Source organism: Gavialis gangeticus, unplaced genomic scaffold (assembly GCF_001723915.1).
Source record: "Gavialis gangeticus isolate Ggan-Ray unplaced genomic scaffold, GavGan_comp1, whole genome shotgun sequence".
Taxonomy (NCBI): domain Eukaryota; kingdom Metazoa; phylum Chordata; order Crocodylia; family Gavialidae; genus Gavialis; species Gavialis gangeticus.
In genome coordinates this window covers 8,959,854-8,971,591 of record NW_017728993.1, presented here as the reverse complement: position 1 = coordinate 8,971,591, position 11,738 = coordinate 8,959,854, and the positions used below count along the sequence as shown (strand labels likewise).

General features: G+C 40.7%; 1 protein-coding gene across 6 annotated transcripts in view; it reads right to left on the bottom strand.

Annotated features, from left to right (window-relative positions):
• Positions 1 to 11,738, bottom strand: part of DOCK7 (dedicator of cytokinesis 7) — a 199,139-nt gene that overhangs the window by 150,632 nt on the left and 36,769 nt on the right. For all 6 annotated transcript variants that reach the window (XM_019501183.1, XM_019501184.1, XM_019501185.1 and 3 more), the window contains exons 3-4: positions 1,021 to 1,196; positions 725 to 793 (exon numbers count right to left, since the gene is read on the bottom strand). In XM_019501183.1, the coding sequence (XP_019356728.1) occupies positions 725 to 793; positions 1,021 to 1,196 (245 nt within the window). The remainder of the gene's footprint in view (positions 1 to 724; positions 794 to 1,020; positions 1,197 to 11,738) is intronic.

Here is an 11,738-nt window from a genome sequence, read left to right as displayed (position 1 = left end):
CATTTTTAGGTGATGCAGCATCACACGGATCACTTGCTCCCTGACAACAATTCTTATAGTCACCAGACCTTTAGTCATCCAAGGGAGTGGATGAAGTAAAGCTACCAGAAACGTTGCCCCTGATTTGCATAAATTAATCAATGTATGCATATGCTCCAAACACTTATGTCAGATCAAGTAGTTAACTCGTTATGTAAATGTTGGAATAGGTTAAATATTAATGATAATTTTTTTAAGTGGCATACATTTGTAGAACCTCTTTGGAAACATGAATAATCTTTTTGATATCTTTATGCAGAGATGCTCACCAACCAAATGTGCACATTAAGTCCTCCCAAACTTATTTTCCTTCTGTAAGAAACTCATGCTGTAAGAACAAAAGAAAGAAGCCTTGAAAAAGATACTTGATGTGTTTGTATTCCCTAGTTTTGCCACTGTCCATTCAATGAAGGAAGTTATCACAAATTACAAAATCCTATTTTTTTCTAAATGACTTCGTACATTAGATATCTTAGTTTTTGTCTACCCAACTGAAACATCTAAATGGATCTAATTTGCAGAAAGTCCTTAACATCCTCTTCGTTTGGGCTAGATAACCAAAAGTTAAGGTTCTTAAAATTTTTCGTAACTTCTGAAATACATTATCACTTGCTTGTCACTTGCACGGCCACCTTGTAAAATGAGGAATTTAAATCAAAATAAGAAATACCAGATTGTAACTTACTTTCTGTTTACAATTGCCCAATCTTCTGTGTAACTTCTTACACAATCCCTTACATGAGGGTCCATCTCGCTGTTAAAAGAATTAAAAAAAAATACCTTTTCAAATGACAAAGGCTTGGGGGGGTTTTCATGTCAGACATATTAAAATACAAACTCTCTTGCACTTATGGAACAAGTTACTGTAAAAGAAACATTAAGCCCCCAAACTGCAGGCATATACACACAGAAGTCACCCACTCCTCTGAGCGAAACACACACGTGTTTGCTGCACCAAGGCTTTGGTTTGCTGCCTCATACCTCTCTTCAGGTACAGCTGATACAAGAGTCCTACATTCCCGGGGAGTGTATACAACTTCAATGTCATCTCGAGGAAATTCAAGCAAATCCCTCAAAGGGCCAGAATCCACTGCAAGCGGATGTGTAATAAGGTATTCTTCCAAATCCACTGGATCCACAGCTTCTGTAAGTGGAACCTAAGAAAAGACAAGCCATTAAAAATGTTTTGAAAATAAAAATCATAGGGAAGTCTTCAATTCCAGTGCAGTTTTAAAACCGGGTTTTCTTCAACTTGAACAAGCTGTCAGACTACAATGGACCTTAATCAACATCTAGTATGGTTTATGTTTCTATTATTATTATGGTATTATTGGGTATTTCTATTATTATTATGTTCATCATCATGGATCAGTCCAGCCCCACTTTCAGTAAGTTGTAGAAATTCAAATTTAATTGAAAAGAAAATATCACGCTTTATTTCTTGTATTGTGTCACTTCGTCTTATGCTTCGACATCCAAGAGGCTCTGACACTGGAGACATAAAACTGATTCACACTTTGGCACTGTCCATACCTCGGAATTCAACTGCAGTTGTTAAATCACCATCTATACCCAAGGCAACAACAGCATGAGGATTAACCCTCTCTCTCAGGGGAATCAACAACTCAGTCTGTATTTTGCCCTTCTCCCTCAGAGTGTCCCAAAACTTTCTAGTTAAAAGAAAATTAGAATCATTTTCTGTCTACCAAATCCCGTAGTCTGCATACAATTCCCAAAAGGAGTTTTATTTATGCAAGGCTGCAAGATTTAACCAAAAGGAGTAGTATTAGTGTCAGATTCCAATATATGCCATCAAGAGATATTCAGATAATCTCCAGGATTAGTAGTGTTTCATGCCCCTACACAAATCCCATCCTGTAGTTAAACCCAGCTGGAAGTTATGTGCCACAATTTCTGCCTTGGGGCACTACCATATACAGAGAACAATTTTTTGAGTCGCAAAGAGTAAAGCCATTTCAGATTTTAAACTATATTTCAAATTACAATTATTCTTCATACCAACGTTAAAGGAATAACACCAAAGAGATCAGACCCCACCAAAATGCCTCCCTTAAAAAGATCTGGTAAAGAATATGCTGTTAAAAATTTAACAGTGACTCTTATCTTCTCAATGAAGCAGAAAAGCCTCCACAATGATAAGTGGCCTGGCTCTGGGGCCTGCCCCAAGCAGTGATCATTCTTAATGCACATGCAAACTCTAACTAGCTACACACAGTAAAACAACAAAGTGGTTAGGATAGATCCAGACCCACATCAACACACTGCCATTTCCCCAAGGACAGCACAACACCACCCACTGAATGCTCAGGCCAAGTTTACACATAGTTTTGTACCTGTTTAACCATGTCAGATCAAGAAATATCAGGACAGTTACACTGGTACAAGCCCTAGTTTGGATGTGAATAAACCAGTATAAGTTACCACCTTATTTTCTTCCTGTGTAAAAATAAGCTGCACCTTGATAAACACATTTATACTAGCATAACTAGATCCAGCACGTGCATCATTTCACAGTTAAAGCCATATAACCTATTTGTGTAAAGGTGCAGGGATAAGCTCTACTACTGTAAGTTCCTCTGTGCCAGTGTAACTGCATCCATATGAGGAGACAGCATCTTTTTACCTTGATTGTATTAAAAAAAGATATTGTTTAATTGGTACAAAACTGGGTTCAGAAAAGCCCTAAGGAACAGCCTTATATGCAGCAATTCTATGGTGGTACTAGGCAGGACTATGAGGAAGGCAGAAAATTTCACTATAAAAGTGGTATAACAATGTCTCTGGCAGTTGCAGGACAAAACATCAGATACTTAAATTAGATACCTATGCTCATGTGTATGTAAAAACCTCATGGTCTGAGGTCATGACATTATGAGACTGTATTTAAGAGACGCACACAAAAACATCATGAAAATGAAATATTAAAAGCAAGTTTCCAAGAAAGGGTTTAAACAGGAACTGACAATGTCAAAAGAATTCTTTGGCATGCCTAAGAATGATATGCTGAACAGACTGAATGTCCTTGAGTGAATCATACACACACTGTTCAAAATTCAAGAGTTACTTCCTTTTTTTTTTCCTTTCAGGCCAGAAAATTTCTATATTGTATGAGCCTCAAAACATCCCCCTAACTTCCACTGGAGAAAAATCAAGGGTACAGTTCCATCCATTGACCTGAGACACTGAAGGGGACGCTTAATTTGCATCTTGAAACTTAGTTGCTCAAGGACTTCCTATCCTGATCTAGCACCTCCATTTTTCAATCTTCTCCCTTAATAGGAAAAAAGGAATTGTATTAATTTTATTGCAGGCAAAAACACTCTCCTAAGCTAGAGTTGCGGTTGAAAGAATCTCTTGTTACTGCAGCCAAAATACCCTTCAGAGAATACTGTAATTTTTCTCAAAATACACAAGGCTGACTCTTCAGAAGATGAAGAGTAACAGAGCTCCACTGAACCCAAATAAGCTTTATAAATTTACACCAGATGAGAATCTGGCCCGTAGATTTTAAGAAGTCTATAAAACTCTAGTTAACGTGCCACTATATGAACAAAACACAGAAGTCTAAAATTATAAAAAGTGTGCAATGATGGTCACCCAAACAACCTTAACTCTTCTGTAAGAATATCATCAACTTTATACAAATTCACATGCTAATCTTGAATTCAGGAAACACATTCTGATTTTGCTATTTGGAAGTCAATTTCAAGAGTGTGAACTTCATGCAACTGATTTTAATTGATTTCATATAAACATCACTCTGACGGTAAGAAAGATGAATTTTCAGTATGTTAACCTGTATTCTTGAAACAGGAGTGTTATAATTTCATCATTTTAAACTGGTGGTAATACATGTAGGCACGCTAGCTCTGCTAGTTCCTGACCAATCAACAATACACGGATAGCTACAAAGAGCATGGTATTGGTTAAACCAGGAATTGTAAAAACCCACATTTGTCTGTACAGTACAGCTGACCATAAAGGGCAGAGCTGTTAAAGAATAATAATATTTTTCATAGTACTTTCCATCTGTTAATCGTTTTGAAATTTGTAGAAAATGAATAAGCATTTACAAATGAAGACTTCTTGCAAATGAAAACATAGAAAAGTTAAATAACTGGACTGAGGAAACAGAGTAAGACAGTGATGGATCTATTCACTGAGTGATGCTGATTTCAGTGGCATGTACTAAAATAAAGCTACATAGAGCGAGGATAAAGTTTACTGAATTATCTGGGTGTTCTTGGGGTAGTGCTACAGGTGTAAAGTACAGTTTGTTTGAGTGACTTTAACTATAAACTATTCATATTTTTAAACATTTTGGCTTTGAGACCTGTTATTTCCTACCTGCTGTCCATTATCTCCTATTCCCATCAGCAGTTTCAAAATGTATACACCACAGGGTGCAAAGTTCCAGGGGACATAAAATGTGAACACAATGTGCAAGCACTAAGTTACAGTCCGTGTGCACTGATCTGGCTGTGCATTTGTACAACTTAATAAAAACATTACTTTCTCATTGCATTGTCATCTTTCTAATCCCCTCACTGCTTAAAAAGAGAAGGAAAAAAAACCTGCAATAGGATTACAGCTGAAATTTTATACTCAGGTAAATCAGTGTTAAGATTCCCACACCATCATTAACTCGGGCACATATACATTATTTGAAAGCCAGATAGAATCAGCATGAGATGTGAAAAGATAGAGTTATAATTACAGGGTGTAGGGGGTGAGTACATAATTTTGTATTTCCTGACTTCTGTGCATTTAACAAATCATAGTATCACATTAACATCTTGCATTGGTATTTCATTACATATATATATAATATAGAGATAATACAGCTAAAAAAAGAAACGAGCTGTATAATCAAGAAGCTTAAAAGATGAAAGGTGACAGTTACTTGCTGGATCACCCTATACAGGGATTCTCAAGCCATGCTGCCGGGCCTTGAGATCCTTTCACGAGTGCTCTGGGTTGCCACACAATGTTAGCACTGTTGGGTTTGCAAATATGATTCACAAGATCAACCCAGAGATTTCAAATAGAAATCCACAGTTGCAATCTTTCTGAGTTCTTTGCAACAGAAAAACTGCTCTATTATTTTTTTGTAGGCAAAAAAAGAGCGAAAACTAAGAGCCAGCATTTTCCGGTGGGGGCCTCAAATCTATCCAGGGATGCCTTGAGTCTAAAAAGGTTGAGAACAACTATCTTATACTGTTTCTGTATTAGATGGGAATTGTGAATGCTTCACACATCTCAGGATTAGGCCCAAGGTCCCATTTAGCAGTTTTTCACTCTCTCTCTTCAGATTACTATTATGCAGTGAAGAAGTAAACACACATAAAAGTCAAACCCTGAAGCCTGTTAGACTCACCAGCCATGCAGCCAAAAATACTGTCCAGCACCTGAGTAAACAGGACAGATGTAAATTCATACTTATGAAGACAAATTATTTGAAGTCAGACTATTGGCAGGTAAAAAGCAATTGCATAATCTTAAACATCAGCTATTTGTAGGGAGTAAAGAAAGAGGTAAAGAAAGAGGACGGAGATAAGGATTAACAAATTCACTCCCCCCAACCCCACCCCCCAAAAATAAACCCAGTCTCTACCCTGCTACCAGAATTCAGACTAAACCAGGGCAAATCCATTTGTGCAGCTCATAAATGTTAGCTTAATTTCCCCCTGGCCTGTTTTTCATTACACACCTATGCGGGTTTTTGCTTGTAATCAGGAGCAGAAATACTCCTTCAAAGTGTTGTTCTGCTGATATCTGCAATTTGACCGCAGGCAAAGACACAGCCTCTCTGCTGGCCATGTTCTCACAACAGGTATGCAGGCTCAAGGAAACTGGGCCGTTTGGACAAGTTTCAGACGAGGCTCTGAAATTTCAGGAACTTCCCAATTTAAACCTCCATGACTTGTTTTATGGCCAGATTTCTTTCTGGCTCCACTGTATTTATTTAGGGTTATACAAGTCAGTGCACTGTTTGTTTAGTTTAGCATTTCTAGCATTGCTCTGAACTTTGTGCGTGCTGGGACCTTTCCCGTGGAGGTAAAGAACTTGTATGGATGTTATAACACTTTGTTTATTCCTCTTATCTTCTGCAAATCAGCTTGTAACTGCTTGTGTGCACAGTCTTACCTCACAGTGAACGAGAGATCGTTTATCCTCAACTGAAGCGAGGTAAACTACCTTTCATTTACCACAGGCAGCCACCGTGGAGGAGCAGTCACCATGTACGTGGTAAGTTGTTAGTGTGTCCATGCCTTAAGATCAGACAAGGCTTTGAGCTGCTTCTTTCAGACCCACCAGTTGCCTTTGACGCCACTTATCATGTGGACTTACTGGCAGGGTTATAGACACTTGCGGGGCCAAAGCTGTCCTTGAGCGCCCCCATTTCTTTTTTTGGAGAGGATGGGGAGCAGGTTTCAAGGGAAGGATCCAAGGATTCTCAGGTACTTATCATTTCTCTTGTTCAACCTGTACGTCAGGAGTGGTCGCATAGCCCCGGGAGTACTTAAGGAGGCCCTAGGGGGTACGTGTGGCAGACAGGGATGGAGCACCGCCATGCATCATCCCACACTGCCTGCCCAGCCGGATGCGGGGGGTGGGGAAACCTCACCGCTCTGCATTCGGTCACGCGTCACACCCTCCCACCAGCTCCGTGTTCAGAGACACTGCCCCCTCCCTGTCCCTGGATGAGCCACAGCTCTGTCCCATGCCCACCCCACCCAGGCTAGGCAGCGCTTACCCCAGCCCCACTCCTCCCTCACCACGTGGGCCTTCATCGGCACCCCGCTATGCTCCTTCCCTCCCTCCTCCCCTTCCACCACACCGGACTTACCAGCCGCATGCAACCCCTCAAGCTGCTGGGCCAGTATCAGAAATAGGATCGGTATCGGCCGACATGCCTCCTTAAAAATCGGCTATCAGTATCGGCCTCAAAAATCTGTATCAGTGCACCCCTACTTTCCTATTTGCATTGCTTTCAGCAGGCATGGTATCAAATACTGAAAAGACCTATTTTTAATACTAATTTCTTAAAATGCATGCAGTGGAAACTGCTCAAAAGAACCACCTTGAACAGTCAAGCCCATTTTTTAAGAAGCTTCTTTAAAAGTGCATGTGGTGTTGTCAGCTTAAAATATTGGTATCCTTTAATTACAAGCCAAGCAAATTTATGATCCCCTGGGCAACTGATTAAGACAGATTTTGCTCCATCTCAATCCTGAGGACCAGATTCAGCCTTCTCATCCAGGAAAAGCACCTGGCAGTGCAAGCATCCTTACTGAAATGAACTGACTACTCTGGAGTTAGGTGCTACTCAGCAAAGCAGTAAGGTGTTATAGTCCCACCCCTTGCAAAGGGTCGTCACAAACCGCAGATCCTACAATGCATTCATTGTAAAAGAGGTCATTCAAAATTAGCTCTTTCCCCAGTTTGGACTAATAAATTCTCTATCTTCCCAAGTCAAGCACATCACTTGCACCTAACTACTGTGCATATATGCTTAATTTCTCCATGGACACACACCATGTCTTAATTTCTCCATGGACACACATCTTTGCCAGCTTAAATAATATACCAGCCTGATTCACTGGTTTATATCAACTATTTAAGGTGCACATTACATAGATGCATCCCTGCTGAGTGAGTTAAGGCTGTCGGCACACAACTTATAAAATCCTATTTCAAAGGTTTATAACTCTACTGTAACGGACACTCAAGCTTTCTTCTTTAAGGCTGTGTTATTCTTCACTGTTATATCCCCTTAAAAGCTTGAAAATAAAATTTCGTTTCCTATCGACTTTGTCCTTCACTAGATGGCAAACACTGTATTTTGCTGTAGTTTTAGTGCTCCTCCAGCCAAAACATGGCCCCTTCCTGTTTACTTTTCTCTCGAGACATCTGCAGTGTCATCATTATGACAGAAGCATCTCTACAGCTCTAGGTACGGAGGCCACATCCTCAGCTGGACTAAATGGCATAGCTTCATTGAAGCCAGTGCCAGCTCTCTTTTACTTTACGTGAGAATCTGGTCCGTGGTACACACGTTTAAAGCGGATGGTGGGAAAGTTAAACACGGGCTCACATTCTGTGTATGCTCACTGGGGTAAATCGAAAGGTAAGTTCAGAGCTGAATTTGGCCGCTGCATATTGAGTTGGTTCTTCTGTTTTAATTGCTAAGTGCACATGGCAGCCTGGACTTCCCTCCCCTGCAAGACTAAGCCACAAGTCTTTGTTTCTTGTTGGCATGAATCAGTGCACATCCCTTTATAATGAACATCCCATGTGTACACGTATTTTTTTGCCCCAGAAAGGTGGCAGGTGCACCCAGGGGAAAAGCCCAAAGGGAATCACTACTCCACTCACACCTTTGCCAAGCCCATGAAAGCACCCCTGTGAAGAGGTTCACGCTTGAGAGGGATGCAGAAGGCATAGTCCAAGGCAGACACAGGGACTGGCTGCTCTGTAGAGTCATTTCCCTCAGATGTGTAGACTTTCCAAGAGAATATCCCAAGCCCCGCAGCAACACAAGTGCTGGCTACAGCTTCTGCCCTCCTTTATCTGTGACGGCACAGATCTGGCTAGGAAACCCAATGAGACAGACCAGCCCATAAAGAGAAGCAAGCAGAAGTTTGCTTTTAGGAGTCAGGTTACTCAAAATGTCAGGGACAAACTGTGCAGATGCCTAGATACAATGGTAATAGGCACCTGAGAGTCAAATAAGAATCCTCCCCTGGTCTCACTTCTTCCACAATACCTACCAGAAGTCACATACCGATTCTCAGCATTTAAACAACAAAATATTTTCATTAGCCATCATAACATGCTCTACTTACACAATTCTTACCCTTAATCAACTCCCACTCCATTCCTCCCTTCAGCTCGTTACCCCACCATAGCTCCACATTAGACTAGTTCATTCTAGCAGTCACTGTATGAACACATAGTAATAGCTCCTGCCCTGATGCATTTGCAATCTAGCAGATAAAACATACAAGGGGAGGATCGTCTCCAGTTTGTGCATGTGGTGCTGAGATACTGAGCAGCTAGCTGATTTGCCCCAAGCCCTACCTATGGGAAGCATGAAGCAGTGCTGAGAACTAAATCCAGGTGTCTCATATTCCAGATCAAGACCATCCTTTTCCTATCTAAAGTAAGATGAAAGCCTCTTCAGGAAAGGATCCAGCCCCTTTTTTAATTATCTGGAAAGAGCAGGTACAATTTTGTGCACTCTAAGAGTGATGATGGATAAACAGACTAAAGGGAAATGTGCACAATTCTCCTGCACAAGAGAACAAATGCTCCTCTGCAAGGGCTAACAGTAGAAAAGGTATGGGAAGCTTGATTTTGCAGACTTCCTCAAGCAGTGTCTGCTCAGCCCTAGGAAGGATCCTGGTGAGTGTTTTGTTCTGAGTTTAGTTAGCTCTTTAGGATTAGGAAGATATTCCCTATCAAACTTTCATCTTAAATAACTTCAATATCTCTTTAAAGCTGAACTTCAATATCTCTTTAAAGCTGAAATTTATAATGTACTAATATATAATTTACAATATATCATTTAGAATATAGTAAGATAATAGCGCAGTCTGAACAGTCTTCAAATTCTAAACGAATGGTGATTATTTTCATCCACTGCCTTGTTCAAGCAAAATCTTAAGAGATGTATGGGCACTCTTTGCTTTTCTCTTGGTTTCCAATGCAACGAAACACTCCATGTCTGCAGTCCATTGAGCCATACTAACCACCCATTTTTGTTATACCAAAACAAAACAATATGAATCGGATGCTGAAATCACAGATACTGAACTGAGGCCCTAGGAAATGAATGTGGTAGAAGGACAAAGCTTGTTCATTAGAAATACTGAAGAATGAAACAGAAAAAGAGTTTATGTAGGACACTTAACTGAGTTTTGAAATAGTTAATTTGATTAATAGTGGCAATGAACTCTTTTACTGATTACCAAACCATGAATTTAGCTGTAAGCACCTAATCCTACTTCCATTTACTCTGGTACAGGATTACACATTCATAAGATAACAAGTAATTTTTACAGTAATAATTTACCCTGAATTGATTAGATTTCATTTTACATGGAGGTGTACGAGCAGACCCAAAATACAGGTGTAGAAATGGCTCTTAGTACATTTATAATTTCTGTTTGTTACAAACTTGTCATTGCCATAACTGATTTTTTTAAAGAAAAAAAAGTACCATTATTTTCTTATACCTAATATTTAGAAAATCTGATCACTCACATGCTTATATTCTGAGCCAAGCATCTAATGACATGAAATGTGCAAATTAATTAAGCAAATTCTCAGGACATACCTGCTTTCTATGATTCACTAACAGGCACCCTGCATCAGAGAAGATGACAAGTACCAAGGATGATGATACACTCAGAGTCATAAAACCATATTTATTACCTCAGAGTGCATTTACACAGATTCTGAGATACAGGTTTATAACTTCTACTTTGCTTTAACATTCTATACCATTTTCTTTTATAGTATGTTTTAAAAATTGTATATCAGTGCTACTATGATTTGTGCTTTGTATAGGTATTGATGGGAGTCTTTAATTGCAAATTGTAAATATACTCCAAATATTCTCCACATGATAGGTCATAATGCTAAGAGCCATTTGGTCAAAAAGCAAATAATCAACAGGTCCATCACCAGGGAGGACTATACCTCCGTTGCTCAGGGCTGCAGCGGGGCTGTTAGGAAGGCCAAGGCGGAGATGGAACTGGGACTAGCGACCTGGATCAAGGACAACAAGAAATCCTTTTTTAAATATATAGTGGGTAAAAAGAAAGTTCCAGGCCTCTCTGCAGGACACGCTTGGAAATCTGGTGATCTCACCAGATGACAAAGCTAACCTATTTAACAATTTCTTTTCCTCCATTTTTCTGAGCAGGGACCAGGTCATCCCCACCACCGGGACACCCAATGTTCCCAGGGGAGATGCACCCAGGCCCAGGGTCAGTGAGACCTAGTCAGGGAACTTCTGGAGGGACTGGGCGTGTTCAAATCAGCAGTTCCTGACTATCTCCACCCCAGAGTGCTGAGGGAATTAGCTGAGGTCATTGTGGGACTCCTGGCGCAGCTTTACGAGCACTCGTGGTGCTCTGGTGTGGTGCCAGAGGACTGGAAAAGGGCCAATGTGATCCCCATTTTCAAAGAAGGGAGAAAAGAGGACCCAGGAAATTATAGGCCTGTTAGTCTTACCTCAGTCCTGGGGAAGCTCTTTGAGAACATTATCCAGGTGCATATCTGCGAGGGGCAAGCAGGGGAGTGTATGCTTAGGAGCAACCAACACAGGGTCATTAGAGGCAGGTCCTGTCAGACCAACCTGGTGACCTTCTATGACCAGGTCACAAAATCCTTGGACACAGGTGTCGCGGTGGACATAGTCTTTCTGGACTTTAGGAAGGCCTTCGACACTGTCTCTCATCCTATTTTCGTTAAAAAATTAGGAGATTGTGGTGTCGATGCCTACACAGTCAGATGGGTTGCTAATTGGCTGGAGGGTCACACCCAGGGAGTGGTGGTGGACGGGTCTTATTCGACCTAGAGGGATGTGGGCAGTGCGGTCCCCCAGGGATCTGTCCTCGGGCCCACATTGTTCAACATCTTCATCAGCAACTTGGACAAGGGGGTGA